The 20,176-nt window shown below is 39.7% G+C and overlaps 1 protein-coding gene and 1 long non-coding RNA gene across 6 annotated transcripts in view; one reads left to right on the top strand and one right to left on the bottom strand.

Annotated features, from left to right (window-relative positions):
- The first annotated feature begins 816 nt into the window (after positions 1 to 816).
- The window catches only part of SHISA9 (shisa family member 9), a 188,154-nt gene continuing 168,794 nt past the window's right edge, over positions 817 to 20,176 (top strand). Inside the window, exons 1-3 of one of the 3 annotated variants that reach the window (XM_062611864.1) lie at positions 817 to 1,023; positions 2,052 to 2,648; positions 9,393 to 9,520. In XM_062611864.1, coding sequence (XP_062467848.1) covers positions 2,125 to 2,648; positions 9,393 to 9,520 — 652 coding nt within the window. In that variant the 5' untranslated portion in view covers positions 817 to 1,023; positions 2,052 to 2,124. Of the gene's footprint in view, positions 1,024 to 1,166; positions 1,300 to 1,887; positions 2,649 to 9,392; positions 9,521 to 20,176 lie in introns of those variants that run through there. The other 2 variants (XM_062611866.1, XM_062611863.1) reach the window with 2 other exon arrangements.
- Positions 2,776 to 20,176, bottom strand: part of LOC134160155 (uncharacterized) — a 59,387-nt gene continuing 41,986 nt past the window's right edge. The window contains exons 4-5 of one of the 3 annotated variants that reach the window (XR_009963468.1): positions 3,732 to 3,826; positions 2,776 to 2,956 (exon numbers count right to left, since the gene is read on the bottom strand). This is a non-coding gene — a long non-coding RNA (uncharacterized LOC134160155). Of the gene's footprint in view, positions 3,915 to 20,176 lie in introns of all 3 variants that reach the window. The other 2 variants (XR_009963467.1, XR_009963466.1) reach the window with 2 other exon arrangements.

Raw genomic sequence — 20,176 nt, 5'->3', positions numbered from 1 at the left:
ACAAACTGCATCACAAAGTGTTAATAAGTAATAGGAGAGAGAAGCATACACAAATGATGTGATTTCAGAGAAGACTTGAGAGGGGATGTTGATGAGGTGGAGGTTTTAAGAATTAAATATTAAAAAACAAAAAGGCTGGTTTTGGCTGGGACTGATTGATTTTCTCTGCTGAGAAATAAAGGGGCTTTTTAACCTACCTCCTGGACAAAGATGCAAGGCTTAGTGTCAAACTGCTCAGTGGAATCATCACTGTATTTAGTTTATTTTTAAGAGAAGGCAGAGGATCTCAGTTAGCTAACTACAGCCCTCTCCAGTTCCAAACGTGTGTTTTGCCCTTTGCCTCACCTTTCTGTTTCTTCATCACTTCAAAACTCCACATGGAGTTGGCCCAAGTTCCTGAAGCACGGCAGTGATACGGCCCCACTGAAGCGCGGGTGATTGGAAGGGCTGTGTGCCATTGCGGAGCTCCGCACACCAGCCCCTCTTCCCAGGGCAACAGTCGCAGCAAGGCCGCAGCGAGGCTATCACAGACGTGCCCAAGGAGAAGCGAAGCTGCTTCAAGCGCCAGCCCACACTGTTAAATCATGCCGTAACGGGTTGATTTCCTACATTTGGTGGCAGCATAGTATTCAGGATAACGCTATCGCTACTTCGGCAGGTTACTGCCAAACCAAAAGGCAGAGATGAGAGAGTTAAATAACAGTGATGGGGAGTGAATCGCTAAAAAGTCTTTCCCAGAGTCAGTTCTCTGTTTAGGGGAAGTTATTTTAATTCCACGTCTCGCAAAACAAGCCGCAGTCTCTCCGTGTCCTCTGGAGCCAGCCTGCCTGACATGATAACAAGATTTTTAAATAAAAGATGCGCAGGGGCAGCTCATGTTTAGGAGACAAGAACGCGGCTCCGCTCTGAAGCGCGCGGTGCGAGTGACACCGTACCTGTGCGCAGCGCGCCGCTCACGCCCATGGTGTAGCGGAGGGCGGCCCCATGGCCCCCGTTCCGACAGGACCTGCCTTCGCCTTGCAGGTGAGCGGGTCTCCGGGAAGCGCCCGCCCGGGAGAAGGAGCGCTCTATTTATCAGGAGAGCGGCGCCCCGCACTCCTCCCTCAGGGCTGCCACCCCGGCCTGGAGCCCGCGGGGTGAGGGGGCTCTGTGGGGTTTCGTCTCTCCCGCCCCGGTCCGGGAGCGCGCTGGCCATTACCTCCCGTCAGCGCGGCGCGCGCAGGGTGGGCTGAGGAGGCGCTCCCGCGCTTTTGGAGACGCACCTGTGGGGAGCGCCCGGCTGGGCGGGAAGTCTCTTATGTAAGGGATGGCGGGAGCTGCGGTAGGGGGGGAGAGTGGCTGATCAGGAACGCGGTTCGGGGGTCAGGCCGGCGGGACACTCTCTGGTCTCCGGGCACGCAGCCTCCCGCGGGCGCCTCAGAGGCCGGGCCGGGCACGCCCTCACCCGCACGCTGCCCGCCACCGCGATTTCCCCTTTGGCGGCAGCCGGCTGGTTGCCGCGGCGAGTCCGTCCAGCCTCTCGCGTTCCGCCCGGGCAGCCGTCGCCTTCTGCGGGCTCGCCCGGCTCCAGGAGCGGCTCGGCGGGCACTGTGGCTGGCTTAGGGAGTTGTGTGAGAGAACGCACCGGGATCGGCGGGGGAGCGGAAGGTGGATGCCCCCCGCGCCTGCACGCCGGCACCAGGCAGCGCGGAGAGGCTCCCCGCTTGCTCCTCTCCTGCTTACCGCGCCCTGCAGCGCACTCGCCTCAGCCCTCCCGCCTCGGAGCCCCCTCCACGCCCCTCTCCCTGTCGCGCCGCGCAGTGCCCCGCACTCCCTCCGCCACCTCCCCCCCCGTACTCCTCCTCCTCCCGCGCGCTCCCTCTCCCGCGCACTCCACAAGTGCCGCGCGCTCGCTCTCCGGAGCGGCGCCGGGCTGCGGGCGCTGCGCGGGGGCGGTGGCTCCGCCCGGCCCGGCCCGGCCCGGCCCGGCCCGCGCGGGGCTGTCCGCGGTGCTGAAGGCGAGCGCGGGCTGAGCGGACGCCCGGCCCCTGACGGAGCCTCTTTATGTTCAGCTCCTGGCGCAGCGCAGCATCCAGCAGCTCGAGCGGCGGCGGCGGCACTGCTGAGCCGGGACTGGGAGGCAGAATGGAAGGCTTTATCCGGCTGGTCTTCGGCTACTTGGTGGCGGACCTTCTCACGCTGGTGTGTCGGGCTCAGGAGAAAGCTGGCCAGCAGCTAGGGAGCTTTGTGGTGCTCTCGGGAGGAAACCACTCCAGCCCTGGGGAGCAGCTAGACCCCTCTGAGCCACCTCCTACTCCGGACTTCTGCAGGGGCTACTTTGACGTGATGGGGCAGTGGGACCCCCCCTTTAACTGCAGTTCGGGGGAGTTCATTTTCTGCTGCGGCACTTGTGGCTTCAGGTTTTGCTGCAAGTTCAAGAAGACAAGGCTGGATCAAAGCACCTGCACAAACTATGAGACACCGTTGTGGATGAACACTGGGAAGCCTCCTTCGCGCATAGACGACCCTCTACATGACCCTACCAGGGATAAAACCAACCTCATTGTCTACATCATCTGCGGGGTTGTGGCAGTCATGGTGCTGGTGGGGATCTTCACCAAACTAGGGCTGGAGAAGGCACACAGACCACAGCGGGAGCACATGTCCAGGTAAGGCTGAATGCCAGGCAGCAGGGTCCCCCTCCCCGCCACCTGTCCCCTACCCCCAAAGAGGAGAGTGAAGCCCATTTGTTCCTGCTAAACAAACAACTCTTGCCAGTCAGGCTGCATTCCCCTGCAAGGTGATCAAGAGAGAGACCAACTTCGGCAAGCAGAGCTCCTGTGTTTCCCCAAGCCCAGGTTATCAAAGTACATGCATAATGAGGAGGACTAGAAATAATTGTGGAGTCTGCACAGACAGTAGTCCATTTTTATCTGCAGTGGTTGACCCTCTCCCCAACATGAACCAGCAAGTGTTCCTGAATATACTGTGCATGAATAGGAAAACAAACAAACAAACAAAAAATCCTGAAACCAGCAACACTGAATTATAGAAAGCCTGATAGGGTCCCTCTTCCAACTGTTTCAAAGCCTGGAAAATGTTTTTGCTTCTCAAGAGAAGGATGTAAACAAATGTCATCTCACCCTCGCTCTCCAGCTGCGAAATGGTTTTGGCAGGACCTTCCCTACTCCCCCAACCCCTGCAAGTGTGTGAGCTATTTGTGAAATTTCTAAGCTGCGAAAATGAGCCAGGGTGGAAGGAAAGAAGGAGACCCAAAAAGGAAAAGATGTTGTAGAATTTCTTAACATTTTTTTTCAGTACTATTGAAAGGTAAAAAATGGAATATGAAAGTATTGTCTTATCCATGTATGTGTGTGATATACTTTGTCTCCACAGTGTCACAGCTGAGTTATATCAAAGAGAACCTCCCCCACCTACAGTTAGGCATGCTGTGTACTGTCTACTCCAGATGCTGGTTGCCTAGTGGTGGATAGGCAGGTGGGCAACTCGGGACAGAGCACAGTGGCTTTAACAACATACTCCAAACCCAGATTTTCACAGCAGTTCAAAATCAAGGCATGACACATTTGTCAAGTTTGCAGTCTGTCTGATTCTTTATGCTAATCCCAGGCACATGAAAGGAAAGCAGATGGGGGAAAGGCATTAAAAAAGGCAAACAGCTCCATTAAAGAGTCTAAATAGATTCCAGCATATTGGGCAACTTTAGTGATAAAATGATATCAAAAGGATACCTTCTACTGGACGTGCAGTGTGGCAGAAAGCTTCCTCTTGTCCTGGCTGGTAATGATGTAGTTCACAGTCTTTGAAGCTTAGATGAAGAGTCATCCTCTGAAAGATAGTCCAGGAGATCAAGTCAACACCTGGAGCCTTATTTTTTACTGGCTTCCGCATGACTTTTTGATTAACTGCTTATCCTGAAATGAACAGAGAAAGCCACAAAAATATTCCTGCAAACGCATCTCTAGTTTACTGGCAATTATTTGCTATTTATAAACTGGCTGATATGGATACACTTACTACCAAGGAACAAAGCACATTGCAGAAATTTTAGTCAACACTGTGTGGTTGATACTTCTGCAAAGAGGCATTTTGTTGAGCAAGGTATAATAATCCTTTAGACATTATGAATATTCTCAACTAGTAGTTGAGAAAAAGATTACATAGGTCCCAATTTATTTTTAAAATCTTACTTTTAAGCTACAGAGCTTGTTTGGTTCAGCCTCTTCCTGTAGTGTCTTCATACAGGTAAAAAGGCAGGACAGAGTGGAGTTTTGGCCATCCCTGCTTACATACGGCTTTAGTAGATCTGATTTCTCTTAGTAGAAGTATTTGCTATCTAAAGTACAGGTGTGCAGTATTCTGTCTTTGATCATGGAAATAGAATTATAGGGGATTGGAAAATAATACTGAACTCCTTCAGTCATGTATGCATAAAGATTAGGTTTCTGAAGTGGTTCTTGGAAAAGGTTGTCTGTTACCCTGATTACTTAACAGTGTCTGAGATCTTGTACTTTTCTTGCCATGAAAATATTCGAGTCAGGATTATACAGAAACTTGGAAAGTCATGATCACATGGGAAAACAGTCACCCACTCAGTACACATAATAGCTAGTCATGTTCTGAAAAAGCAGTGCTACAGCTTTCTGTTTTTTTAAAGATAAAAGTTCTCTCAGTCCTATTACAGCTGTGGAGAAGACTCACCATTAATTTTAAAAGGAGTATGATTTTTAATTCCCTTTGGCAATCTAAAAATCTGCTCACTGAGGGAAGAATTGAAGTAATCTCTGTCCTCAAAATGTGTATTCAACTAAAATATTCCATCCTAGCTTATTTTACACTACTAGTGTTCTGAAAAAAAAAAGGCTGCATTGCTTAATAAAGAACCAATTTATCTGTTCAAACAGTAAATAGTACCAACAATTAAAATATTATGTAGCCTATATTCATTTTCACTTTTTCAGCACTCATCACTAAAACATAAAAAAAACCCCCACCAAACAAAAAAACAAAAAGAACGCTGCTTATGGTTTTTTTTTTTTGTTTCTGTACTGAACCTTATTAATAAGCAGAAGTATAAAGCATCCAGAGTGTTAGGTAGGCCAAACCGAAAGTACTAAGTGTTACTCCATTTTGGCAGGCAGCAAGAAACACATGTAGGCTGATTTGTCATCTATTTCCTTAGCTAAGATTGTCTCCTTTCCCTCACTAGCCAACAGCTATATGAAACAATTGGATCATATTTATTCCTATGAAAAAATTCACCTATGGTGAATACACTGACCTCCCATTTGTTTACTACTATATCAAAACAAACCAAGAACACTGCATTAATTTCCCTGATTTTTTCTCAAATATTTGACAATGGAGAAGATTTGGGGAAATGATTTATTTAAAGAAAACAATCCTTAGAGAAAAGTCTCTATTGGGCAAGTCGTTTTAGGAAAAAAGAGTCAAAATTTGTCCTTTCTCGGAGAGCTTGTTACTTCCTTTTGTTTTGAGAAAAAAGGCCAAATGTGGCACTGTTGACATTTTCTCTCTTTGTCAGATCAGCGCTTTTCAGTAAAACTCACTGTTGGCATGGAACTGTAAATCTGGAAGATGAAAATGGAGAGGGAAGTACAGTATTAACTCTAAAGGGCATATTTCACTTTAGACATCATATGTTAATGTTTTCTTTATATCATTCTCATTTTTAAATTTGTTACTTGACATTAAATGGAGATAAATATTCCCTTCAGCTATGGTGTCCAAGAACTAAGCTGTAATAGGAGTAGCCAAACAGACTAACTCTTCCTTTATCCTCCTGCTTTCTAAGAGAGTAAGGGTATATTAGAATAAGATGGTGTATGTTAACAGATATGGCAAAGTGAACAAATGTGGCAGTATTGTGCCTAAAAGGAAACAGAAATGATCTGCCTCCCGAAACAGATCTAGAAAGCTATTAGGCACGTGAGAGCAGCATGTTTTTGCTGCTCAAGGGTACATTAGTGGCACTTTCAAGTTCCATCAGCTGAAATGAAGTACTCTCTCTCAAAAATGTGTAGAAAAGGGGAAAGCTTTCTGCTGTTTCATGAAGGAGATTTTTCTGCAAATAAACCCACACCTTAGTCTTCTTTCCTAATCCTTGTGGAGAATGTGCAAACAAACCAGGAACTGAAAGGCCAAGGTTTACAATCATGCTCTTACGCTATAGCTCATGGTCTTTTGAAGCAGTGCTTCTGACAGTATGTTAGCAACCTTCCAAATATTTTGAACCATCTGAGCTCTTCTTTCTTCTTTTCCAATGTGCTGAGCTCACAAGTCTTCTGTTGATCATTAAAAAGGCATGTACCTGGGGCCAAAAATAGTCCGACTTGCCAAAATTGTGAATCCTATATGTGAAATTATTTCCCTTACGAGTGTTGACCCAGTTTTGGAGGCAAAATATAACAAGTGACCTTTTATGAAATAACCTGTGCTTTAGCTTCTTCAAGCTTGTACCCATAAGGGAAACACCTGGCTCCACATGCTTTGTAACACCTGAAAATAGTATTACATAGCCAAAGAAAAAAAAATTTATAGCAAGAGAAATGCTGAAGTTTGTGATACCTGGATAGTTCTGGGCCATGAACTCCTTAGTAAGTAACGTTTCTCCACTTCGGTAATAGTGCAATCAGTATCAGTACACAGGACCCAGTGATTTAGCTACCTGATTAGAAGGTTATCTTGTATTATACATTTCCTTAAAAAATCATTCAGTATAGCAAAGGTGTAGAAAAGACCCTTTATGTATATATAATTTTTCAGTGCAATTCACTCTAACAGTTTCTTCAGGTAGTAAGATCTATATGATGATATTCAGGTGAGCCAAATGCATGAAGGTATTATAACAGTCTGTTGGCCTGCGTGGAATTTTTCAAAGCAAAGATCTATTCAAGGATTTCACCATGTACTGGGGCACAAACCTCCCTTTTTCATTATATGGGCAAATCCCTAAAAGAACAAAATACAGCTACAGCATTTCCTTTGTACTTCAGTGATACAAGCTGCTATACATTTTTAACTCTCCCTGACATCAGTGGAAGATAAGGACAAGCTCTTTGTTATATGAGCTATTCAGCCCTGAGGAGAGTATACAACTTTGACTAACACAGTATAAACACTGGTACTGTGTTGTTAAAAATAGAACTTGATGGTGAGTAGTTCCTTTTTTCTTAATACAGTGGGAGCTGGACAGCTAATTCCTTAAAACCTCTTTGAAAAAGGCCACCCTAAAATGGTAGAAAACTCAGTTGGCATTTTCACACACAAGCAGTTGTTAATCTTCTCTCATACGGGGTGTTATGTAAAGTCTACAGTGAACAATATTTAAATAAAGGACAATGAAAGTGTTTCTGAAAACCTGTTCTCACAAAGTTGGGAAATGCTAATCCATGTATTACGAGATCTCACAGTTTTAACTCCCACACTGAAGTTAGGAACTTTCATTTGCCTTTCTTCCTTTCCCAGAAATGTGTCCGGCTGATGAATACTGATGTCAAGAAGTTTCTTTGTATAAAGACATATGTGCATAAATTGAGGAGATATTAATGGTTTTGGTCCCCCCTTATTTTAAACTATGTTTTGCAATATAATGCTTTCCTTTCTCCCCATTTTCCTACATACCTTTGTGAGATCTCTTCGATCGAATTTTTATTATTCTGCTATGTAGGCCAGCTCTGCTATTTCTGCTGTATAAGCATTACTTCAAATGGGAGCATTCCTCTGATAGCATTAATCATTTGGTTACTGTCTTCTGACCTTTTACAGTATCAACAGAGTATTCTGTAACATGTTGATCACAACTGTAACTAATAATTTAATTACATAATGCTAGCCATAAACACAATGAAACATCAGTCTTATTCAGCTGTGTACCAAAGCAATGTTCCTGCAATCTGAAGCAAGATCCAGTTCAAGATTCCTCTCTGTCACTTAAATGAAGCTACTTTTTAATATTTAAAAGCACAGTGCTTCCTGATCAAGAAATCATCATGTCACAGAAGTAGGGTGGAGGAGATAGATGGCACTTGCCATGGCTTTCACCAGTGAATGTGCTTGGTTTTATTTATTTATTTATTTATTAATGTATAAACTAGTCTTTCTTGATGCAGTATCTGGGACACTGTATATAATTTTGCAGAAAATTAAACTAAACTGGGCACAGTGCCCAGAAAATAAATCCATTCCCTTAAAAACAAAAACTCTGAAGACACTGGTAACACACACCACAGGCTTCCTTTGCCTAAGGCAACAGTTTCTGCAGGTGGGCCAGCTCTTTTGTATGGCACAGTAATTCATCAGGTAGCTATGTGGCATGTACCTAAGGGTTAATCCTGCTCCTACAGAAGTCAATGGTAAAACTCCATAGCCCAGAATCACAGACAAGAGTTAGATGTTGTCATGCTGAGTTTTGGAGCTTAAAACTTAGTCACCAACTCTGGATCCACAGGGCTTATACAGATGTGTGTTCTTAAATGTCTGGCGAATAATGGACTTGCACTCAGTAGGACACTTGGCAGTGAGATTAGTCCTTAGAAAATACACCAAAGGAGGACGATTCTGTCTCAGATATAGCTGATGCCTGCAGCTCTGCAGAAAAAGTCCACAACCAGCACCAGGTTGGGCCTGGCCTAACTTAGGAATCCTTTTGCTTGCCCCCTCTTTGCTAGCATAAAGCTTTTATCCTGTTTCTGAACTGGCTTCAAAGCAGCAAGGAGTGTGCCTGTGCAAGCTTTGCTCCATTTTAGTGACTAGGAGACTCACAGGAGTTAGAAAAGCCATTTTTCATCTCCCTTGTGGATGGGAAAAGCTTAAATCCTTGCCTATTCAATTTCTACGTGAAAATCTTGTGACCTTTCACTTTTGCTGACATTTTTTATTAATTTGACAACAGCCAAGACCACTGCATTGTGTGGAGCTCTGTACAAACGCATGTGTGAATATTTGCTTTGGCAGGCCCTGCTGGTAATCCAGGTTGAAGAGAACTTGTTTGTGAAAACTAGTTTCACAAACAGGGAGTAGGTGCTGAGGCACCCAGCTTAAACAACATGGCAGCGTCACTAAGCACATGCAATGGCAGAACTTTGCAAGTCTCAACAAGCTTAAATTATGTTCCTACAAAGCTAAGACAGCTAAAGAACTTAATGTGTTTCTGTGTACTACTGCTAGCACACTGTCTACAACAACCTAAAAAGAGCCTCAAGTGCTAAGTCTCACAATGAATCTGATTCCCTGATTTTGCTGCGAATGGAGCTGATTTCTCCAGTAGACATTATGATGGATGGCATCCCTAACTAAAAACACCCTTACAATATATTGATAATGCCTTAAAGATTTTGCAGTATCGGTCTGATTTTGTTGTTGCTTTCTAGGGCTCTTGCTGATGTTATGCGACCTCAAGGCCCTTGTACAACAGATCATATGGAAAGAGATCTAAACATTGTAGTACATGTGCAACATTATGAAAACATGGAGACGAGGCCTCCGCCAAATAATTTACGTAAGTTGCATTTTAACTTTATTAAAATCTGGAATGTTGGCACTAAAATGGGCATTATGAAAAAAATAGTGCTGGATGTCAAATGAAGATCGATAGGACATGGGTTTTCACAAATTAGAAATAGTCCTTACTTCAGAATCAGAAATATTTAGGTTATCCTAGTGCAAACAGTATAACACTGAGAGAAAGCCATTTTAAATAGAAAAATTAGTTGTTATATTTATTTTTAATTAGTTGTCTTGGTTGACTAATACTGGTTTGCTGGTTTTGTCTCCTTCTACTTGTTGGTTTTGCAGTTCATCAAGCTATGCCTTATGACATGGTTTGTTATACCAAAATACAAACCTTGCTTTCAGCAAGGTTTCACAATATGTTTCCTAGGGCTGTAACATCCAGTAAGAAAGGGGTCTTGCTAGGCTGTTATACTATTTCCACTAGGAATAGAGTTCAGTACTTTCCCAGAGAGCATCAAGTTGTATGTGGTTTTCACTTTCACTTTTTTTTTCCTAATGGAAAGGTGAGAGGAAAATCATTATTTTAAGTTTTAAATAATATTTTCATTCTGTATCTGCTATTGCATGTTTATGTTATTGAAGGCAAGGAAAAAGTGTACCTTGGAGCTTGGAGGGGAAATATGGTGACATTTCAAGTGGTTCTGAAGTCTAGGCAACTTATTTCTCAGTCTTGTGTTAGACCACAGTACACATCTTTCTCATGCTCAGTTAATTTTAGCTTTTGTGATGAGCAGTTCCACTGAAATTTTAGTTTGGATATGTATTTGTGTTTTATATCCACCCATATCTTAAATACACATGCATATATAAATATATATGCATGCTTACAAATTATAGATAATATATTTAAAAATTCAAGTTCAATATATTTATAAAAGAAAAGGGTATAATTCAGGAAGGTTTACATTGTTAGCAGTGGATGGCTTTATTCTGTGCTGTAAATCAATGCAGATGTGCATTTTGCTGCAAATATACTTTTGCTGCATTGGTATTTGGATTTTGATACATTTGAAGTATATGCACTAGTCTTTTCCTTATATTTCTGTAAATATAGAAAGCAGAAAATTTGCTTGTATTTGGACAAAGAATGAGTTTTATTTGGACTGCAGTCTGCAGTATTGAAAGATTTTACTGTTTTGTTTTGGGGGAAGGGTATAAAAACAATATGAGGAAGAACAGGCTCATACATTGCATGCACTCCTGATAACTTGTTTTGCGGTAGAGGCTGACTGTGATTTCTTATGCACACTGTTACAGAGCAATATGAGTGAATTAAAGCTGTGACCTCTAATAAGGATACCATACATAGTGAAGTGTGATACCTAATCCATCTGTGCTGCTCTCCAGCAAAGTACTTCCACCTGGGCCTGTGCAGTCTTACACTGCAGCGGTGGAGTGCATACATACTGCAGCATTATATCTCTAATTGTATAAAAACACACCACTTCTGGAGGAAAACTTATGCTTCTCTCTCAATCAAAGGTGCTCTAGCCCTCTGGAGCTGAGGTGGTGAACTTCTGAAGGTTTAAGGAGGATGAGAATATGCAGAGTATCTCTCTGCACTGTGTATTAACTTTTTGCTGATCTCCGGATCCTTCCTGTGACTATCTTTTCAAGAAGAAAGATGCCAAGTGGGAGTGAAGTTAGGGTACAATTTATTTTCCTCTCCTGTGAAATGTTTATGCAGAGTCCCAATTAATGAAGGAGTCAGAAAATAAAGAGATTTTTACTGCACTGATTGTATCTAGATCTTTGTAATTACCACAGAGATCTTTTGCTTAATGCTCTTTGTATACTATAATGTAACATATCAGGTCTTTAGACTCATTGTTTCTTAGATTTTAATTCAGATTTAAGCTTCTTATACTCTTGCATATAAACACAATTCATACAGTTACTGCAAGGACTAAAAAGATAAATTTAATAGTATCTCAGGATCTTGGCTTGTGATGACCCCAGATATCCATACCACCTCTGTCTCAGAATTTGGCCTTCTGGCACAGATGAGAGAATTCTATGTGAAATAGCCCTTGCACCAATGCAAATTGCAGTATAGAAGCACTACTGCTACCTTGGATCTAATAACTTGTCTTAATAACTTCGGATCTAATAACAGTATCTTAATAACTGGGTAATGAATAGGGTGAGTCCCAAGACTGCTTCACATGCAGCTCAGGAATTCCTGCTACAGATGCAAACCTCAGAAGCAAGCAGCTATGATGGTAACTCTTTCAGTTTTTAATCAACTTTATGGATTAAGTCAATCAGTTTAGATTGTTCAATGCAGACCTTCAAGTGGTAAAATTGCTCAAGGCATTCTATAACCAGTATTACATACATTCACTTCATAGAAAGTACATCATTATTCTGTATTTGTTGCCATAATATTCCCCCATAAACTCATCTAAAACGTGACTGAATGACCTACTAGAATTAGTCAGAACATCACTAATGTTTCAAGTCTGTTGAGAGCATGTGCATTTATAGTGCAGAAAAAAACCTTTATGAACAAAAATTACAAAGATACATTTTCCAAGTCTAGTATCTTGGCAATCTGAAATTTTACAGTGGAGTTCTGAATCACCACAACAGTGGACATTACTTTGGCAGTGCAGCATTACCTACTGCTACTGATGGAAGACTGAGAGGCTTTTCTGGGTATTTTTACAGCAAATAAACCTGAGTGAATTACAGCAGAAATTCTATTCCAGATCTTATAGAGAGAAAATGAAATGGTAGAAAATTTAGCATCAGACAATTTGATATGTATTTTTAAGTTTACTTTTCTAAGTTGCCACTTTATCTACTAGTCATCTCAAAATGACACAAATTTCAGGCTGGTGTACTTTTCATTTTGGCTCATAGATACAAAGAGGGCAGGGGAAATCTCTTAGGCATTATGCCTCCTTCCCATGTTTTGTCTTTCAGAATGTTGAAGACCAACTGTTGAAAGCCAAACATTATTAAAAATATTCTAATGCGAGTGTTCATTTGCTCTTTCTGTCCTCTTGAAAATATTTTGCTGATGCTCCCAACCCATTCTGAAAGTGGAAGAGGAAGCTCTGTCAAAATGACAAAATTTGCATGATCTCTGACACTGAGAATGAGTGTGGATTTGTTTCTGAATTGTTTGTTACCAGAGGACAAAGATTTTATGAGCTGCCTGCAGCTAGCACAGCTGTTTGCCAAAACTAGCAGTCCAGTGGAAGGCCAAAAGTAGAGATCTCTAGTCAGCATCTTGCAGTTTACTTAGTTTCTTGTCCCTTCTTTGCGGATATTCCAAAAAGAGCAGATATATTGGAGGTTCTGGAAAAAGCCAGTTTTTTTCTTTGTCCATATGTATCCAGACAACCTGGCAGCTTTTTAGTAAAAGCTATTCTGTCATTAGTGGTTGCATCATAATTTTCTTCCAGTACTGTTCTTTACTTAGGATTACTTTTCTATTATTTCCCTTCATTTATATACATTAGAATGTAGTGGTGCTTTGCAAGCAAGCAGCAGATATCTGCCAAGAATCACAGCACTCCAGTTTTATAACATGGAATGTTAAATAAAATAAAATGAAAATTAAAAAAGAAAAAAAAAGAGGACATTTAAAAGTTATGTTAAAAACATAAAACCAAAAGCAAACCTTCCTGCACAATGAGCTGTTTTGTTCATCTCTTTTATGAATCTTAAGAAGGCAGAAGCATTCTAGATTGATTTTTTTTTTCTTTCTACTTGTTGTGTTAAAAGTAAGCGATTTATTTAACTTGTTTGGATTATAACACTGGTGCAGTGGTAGTTAGGAGGCTTTGTAGCCACATCCTCATTTCTGAAATGTGATTACTGCTATTATTTCTAATTCATAATCTATGACAGCAGAGTGAAACAAATACTTGAGTTAGTGCAATCCACAGTAACTTTTCATAATGATCAGTAAAAGCTCTGTTATTCTCTCCTCAATAATAACCAGCCTTGCACTAGTACATTTAAAGCATTTATGCAGACTCCCAAGATAAAAGTGACTTTAAAGGGAAGCCAGTTCTAGATTATGGAGGTTTTCAGATGAAAAGTGCTAGCTTTTACTTAGTTTGACATGTATGGATTATTTCTTTATTCTGACTTTAACACTCCAAAAGGGAATTGTAAACATACCACTCAAAGAAGGAAGAGTTGCACTGTATCAAATGGCCAATTTTAATACTGGCCAAGGATTTGCAGCACATGCGATTAAAATGACATTTTCTCTTCTAAAATATATGCAAGGGAATAATGTGTTTGCTGCTGCATTTGATTGTCAGTTGTCCTGGAGACTTACTAACTACAAATGCTAACGCTGAAAACAAAGCAAAGACATATCTGTAACTGGTGCCTTACAATAAGTTCACTTTTGTTGGTTTTATTGTTTTTTTTATTTCTGTGTTGAGACGGTTTAAACAGGAGGGTATTTTCTGAAGCTCTCATGTATCCCGATAAGCGTTCAATATTCCTGTACTTTCCCCATTTCTGTAAATGGAAGCTCAGCCAGCCTTTGTTTCCCAGTGAGAGAAACTCACTAGCTTGACATTGAAAATATGGTTGGAATTTGCAAGGGCTTTTTCCCTGTCTCTTTCATCCCTAGTGAATATGGGTTTTGTTATTGTTGAATACAATGGTCTTTGGCAAGCTAATTATTTTTATGTTTAACATACATAAACATGTTTGTATCAGATGATTCATTGTATCCCATTGCTTGAATATACTTCCTACTGTTCCTCACTGGAAATAATCATAGAGGCATATTAAGAAACTTCAGAGAAGTACTATTCTTTAAAATGCAAAGCTCCTGAAGTATATAAAATTAAAAACTAATTTACTTACAGTAACTCTTGGACAATGAATTGCATAACACTGAAAAAGTAGTCATTGAGAATGTGCAGGTATTACTGGAATGATATAGTTCTGGTGACAGTTTCTTCTTGAAACTACCAAAACCCATGCTCAGACACAGGGCTGCAAAATCCAAAGGACTAAGCAAATAACTGAATGCTTGGCCTCATTGGCATCTAGATTATTTGACTATAGTAAAATGGTTTTTTTTAGGCCTGGCTCTACACACAGGTCTAGCCCAGAGGAACTGGACTATGTTCTTGGCTGTTCACCTGCTCAGTCAGAAGGACAAAGTATGGAGAAGAGCTGAGCTATATAGACAGTACTCCAGCTACGTTTTATGAGGGAAAAGATGGACAACAGCAGTAAGTTTTCAACCCAAGAAAAGATGGTTTTAGCACAGTGACAGGAGGAGAAGTGAAGAAGTACTGCTGATGTAGTGCTCTGAGACAGTGAAGAATGAGGGAGAATAAAATGGCTAACTTAATTGGAAGGTGTACTTAGTGAACAAGAGACTACAGTGTTATGACAGAGGGAGGACACCGTAGTCAGCAAGAGTTGGGAATTTGTTTCCATTTAAAGCTTTAGTCTTCTCTAACGGTATGCAAAAACTAATTTTACTGGAGTTTCTGTGATCTGTCCAGGAAGCACCTTCACACTATTCCAAAAAATCTGACAATTTAGATTAAATTCCCAACATCTAAAAGCTAGTAGAAGTTAACCCTGGGAGAGGGCTACTTATTATGCTTTGATTGTAACATACAACGAGGAAGACATATTCCACGTTTAAATTACACACTTTACAAAACTAATCATCCAAGGAAAAGCCCATGCTAATATCACCAGCCATGACGAAAGAAATACTCTATTTTGTCACTATAATTTCAGTTTAAGGTTAAAAGCTGCAAGCTGCTGTGTCATAGCTATCTTGAGACCACGTTTTAAACCACTTTAAATTAATTTCTAGATGCTGACTTCAAAAATTACAAATTACTCTACCAGTAGAACTTCAAAGCATTAGCAAATCGGTGCTAGAATTTTTGTTAATACAGTTATTACAGCTATAGCAATGAATTCCAGAAATCCAACGCTTCCATGCTGGAAACAAAATTTCCCATATAAAGTTAAGAAGAAGTCTGAAGATGCATTTCTCTTGTAACTCAGTCAGTCACTGTAAGGCAGTAATGTATAATCAGTTCTGAATATGTGTTTAGCCTCACAATCATTAATATGAAAAATGTTTCTAATTTACATTTAGATTTTAATTCAGATGCATGATGCTGATTTATGAGAAGATGCTATGAAACTTCTTGAAACACCAATGAGTGTTTTCAAGGAACTTAATTACAACCTGAGAATCAGAGCTTCTGAGTTTGTTTAGGAAAGACAATAAGTGAAACAAATGGAATATCTCATTTGTCATTGACTGTTTTGCATTTCACCAATTAGGGTTCTTTTAGAAAACAGGATGATTTTGAAAATGTTAATATAGATATCATGCACAATAGCTTTTTATTCATAACTACACCTGTCATCACTGAGTGTCATATGTCAGAACTCTAGTAATGCTCCTACCATACAATTAATTCCATACCTTTAGAATCATCCTGTTGACTTAATCTGGCACATGAGAAAAAAAGGTTAATGCAAATAGTAAACACAAGATCTTGCATGAACAAGGATTGAAGGATTGCATCCTGGGTCTATAATCAAATTAAATGGTGAACTTAACAACATTACATATGTTCAGTGGTCTCTATTCTAAAATATGTCTTGTGAGATGTAATTTTATTGGAAAATCTATGAGTTATGCATCCTTCCTGCAATTTTAGTCAGTGGGATATGTTTTGAACTATGTCAGGTAGGTCTTCATTAGCTCTGTTCTATAGAACTATTTCCTTTAGGACTGAACAATGAAGTTTTCACTTTTTCTTTCTTAATTTATTTTATAATAAGAACAATTAGATTAGATTACTGCCTTGCATCCTATCATTTTCTTTAAGTCAGCTTTTAGTTCAGATAAATTTGATATATCTTAATAAAAATATTCATCAACGTAAAACGTATTTGGGAGACATACATTTAATCACTGACATCCTTTTGCAGCAATAATTAACCTTATGGTAATAAAAATATTTAGCATATATTTTTACACTTCATAATGTAGTTTAAAAGGCTGAATAATTATTTAATAAATAACATTGCTGTACTAGACTGTGATATAGGCAGCTTTGAGCCACACAACAGCGGACTTAATTAGCGCACATAAAGGATGAGACTCATTTTGCTGTCATTGGGGTGCAGATTGAAGTACTTTAAAATGTTGCCCAATAGTAAGGGATGAATATACCATCTACAAGATGAAACGTGCAATATCTAAATGTGATTTGGCTTTCTAAAAGTTATGTCTTTCCCTCATGATTCCACTTTTAGTTCTGTACTATCAGCATAATTATTTAGTAAGGGCTTAGCTCCACAAGTATTTGTTATTAGGTATTGATATGCCCTGGAATCAAATACTTCCAAGAAAACAAAGCCACTACTTCTTAGAAGAATAAGCATCCTCTACTCTTCTGGCACTTTGCAATCTAAGGTTTACTTATTAAATTTTTTTAATGAGGTGCTATTCCTATTATATACTACTCAATATCTAAAATTGTATTTTGTCTTTGGACAGATACACTGAATACCGTTATTCTCAATGTTGAATAACTTCCAGTGCAAAATATTCCCCCTGTTAACCACAACTGTCATCAAGATCAATTATCAATGCTTCATGCCTGTTGCAATCTTTCGTGTCACTGGGATTTTTTATGTCAAAAATTGGTATAGGAAACAATGCCAAAATAATAGGAATTATGTTTTGGTAAACAAAACAAAACAACAACACAAACCCAAACCTTTTATGATTGTATTATGCCAGATTTTAGCTCCTTAAAATGAAGAGGATAGAGACTGAAACACCTTTTTTGTTTAATGTGGCATGAATCACCTCATTGAAACACAAACAAAAAGTACCTTTTGCTTTCACTTAAGGTTTGCCAACATCACAACACAAACTACACTTGCCTTTTCCATGCCAAAACAATATCATTTTAAATGTTGACTTACAGCTTAATCATGTCTCCAAATCCAAGAGCTCCCACCCTCATGTTTTGTCTCAAAAATCATTTATTTGTAACGCAAACAGTAAAAATATAAATTCACTAATACATCAGTTTCTGTCCATGCATTCAGGTGCAAGCATTAACTATTGCAATCTGATATATCCACAGCTAACCATGTGCGTTTTTTATCACTCTGGCTGTGCAAAACTTTGATACTATATTTTAAATGTTAAAATGCTCTTATTGGAAATTTAACATTCTGTAGAATTACTTTCCTCTTAATTTTTTAAATAGTCATACTGACTTTGCCAAGCAGATGCAGTACAGCGGTTTCAAACTAAGGTGGAAGAGCTTGGCTGCATTAAAAAGCTTACGAAGACACATCCCAGTATTCCGAGGCAATTTTGATATGCTGTTCAGAGGCTTTCACAAATTTCAATCTGCAGTTTCAATCATAAAGGATTTTCAGTACCTTTGTTCTATGTTCTTTGCTTTCCATCATAACTTCCCCTGAAATGCACACACTGGCTCTGGCTCCAGTTTTATAATTATGAGGTAAAGTTAAGAAGGGAACTGAGTGTGTCTAATATTTATGAAATAAACTTTGGTGTTGATTGTTATAATAGAAAAAATAGTTGAAAAAATGTCTAGAATCATGATACAAAATTACACTGATAATCATTCCCAGATGATAACAATGTGCATTTGAATGTTTTCTTGCGTATACCAATAAATTTAATCTCTAACTTTTACTTAACACGTTTAAATAGCTTTCAAGAACCCTTCAGTAACATACTTTTGTTTTTTAACTCATATACATAAACATGCCTGTGCACCCAGGCTTAAGGCTATAACTACACTTCTGAATCCATAATGAATTTGTAACATAATCCAAATAATCCAATTGTCTTTTACCATCCACTCCTTACTAAATAAAGAAATGCACATTTGGTAAATAGTTATTTTACACACACAAATATACCCAAATGTGAATGTGCATGACAAATTAGGTGAAGTTCTTATGGTCAAAAGTCATAGTAGAGCATTCACTATTTTTGATAGCACAAAGTTTTTACCCAGGGGCACTAAAACTCACTTAGGACCTCATGCATATCTTACTGAGAGAAATAATGTTCTTGTTATTAATCTTGGATAAGGAGACAGATAAAGGGATATGCAGGAGGTTTAGCCTATGGCTTCACAAAAAAAAAAAAAACATTGACAGAGCTTAGAGAACTCAGTGCTGGAGAAGGAAAAATGCATGTTTATTGCCACGGGTAATAGAAGTTAGTCAGGGGAAGTGCAGTGAAAACTGCCAAATTGTTTATCAAATTAAAGCATCCTGAGAACTGTTTTGAGAAGCCAGGAGGCTAGAAGTAGTTTCCAGCTAGATATACTTTCCAGTTTTGTTCTGATTTCAGGAACGTTTTGGAGCCTTTCAATGAGCAAAATGTCTGTGCCCTTGGCACACAGGAAAAAGAGAACCTTTTGTGCTCTTCTTCCACACTCCTCCCCTTTGGCACCCCAGCTGCTGTAGTTGAACAACTGTTGTCACCCCCAGGATGCAGAACAGGGCTCTTGGAGGACTTGTGTGGATACTAAATTCTCAGCCACTGAACCCTGGCACAAAATAGAACTGCAAGTGGCAGCTTTCACTTGCATAAATGGTCTAAAATTCCTCTGGATTCGGAGTAGATGGAGATTTATTTCACTGAGGCCTTTCCAAGTACTGAGGGATCCAAGTCAGCACGTTTGCAAGGGGGTATTTGGCCAAGAACAAACTAACTGTTCTCCTGGTCTGGCCAGGGGGGTTGGCCTATGGAACACAATATGCTTATATCGTTTGAAAGCAAATTAATAGTTGAGCATCTCCGTGTTAAAAAAAATGAGGCCTACTAACAGCTTCCAAAAAGGAAAAGTAGTTCTTTCAGCATCATCCTCATCCTCAACCTGAAGTTAAACTAAGGATCTGATGGTGGTTTACGCATGTTTGCTCTTTCTTTTGTACATCTGAGGCCTGAAGGAGTTGCTGTATACACTTACAGCAATTCTTGATAGGGGCTGGGCCAAGAATCAGGAATATGATTTTTTTCTCAAAAGCTTTGCTTTACCTCATCAAATGATTAACTCTACTTTAAAGAATCTATTTTGCATTTATAATAATGGATGAGACTATTTCTTATTTTTTTCAAAGCTGAAAGGTTGAAGAAATAAATTTCTCCTGCAGTAATTCAGATTCTTGTTAAAATTTCCAGTTAATTTCTGAACAGCCAGCAGTACTGTGAGGAAATGTTCCTTGTCCTTTGTCAAAAACAAACCTGACCACTCTTTCAATTAGAAAAGTTTCAAGTTTCTAGTCATAGCTCTGTACTTAAATTGCCATTAAATGCTTTACTTAGTTAAATGAACTTTTATAATAATTTTTTTTTTTTTAGCTTATAGCTTCTTTCCCATCATTTTAACACTTTATTTTTCTTTGGTTCTTACTTGTCCTTGCATAAGGACCTCAACTTAAGAAAGGAAGAAAAAAGCATGCACTCTGTGGTATAAGACATTTGCAGAAGGGTTTTGCATAGACATTTAACTAGAATAAAGATCACTTTTAGAGTTATAATGAGCAAGATGCTCTTATAACAGCCATCTCCTTAGTCTATACTATGTGTCTGTGGTTAATCTTGCATCAG

This window comes from Pezoporus occidentalis, unplaced genomic scaffold, assembly GCF_034315485.1.
Source record: "Pezoporus occidentalis ecotype Australia unplaced genomic scaffold, CSIRO_AGI_Poc_V1 ctg158, whole genome shotgun sequence".
Taxonomy (NCBI): domain Eukaryota; kingdom Metazoa; phylum Chordata; class Aves; order Psittaciformes; family Psittacidae; genus Pezoporus; species Pezoporus occidentalis.
This window is presented reverse-complemented; position numbering and strand designations above follow the sequence as displayed.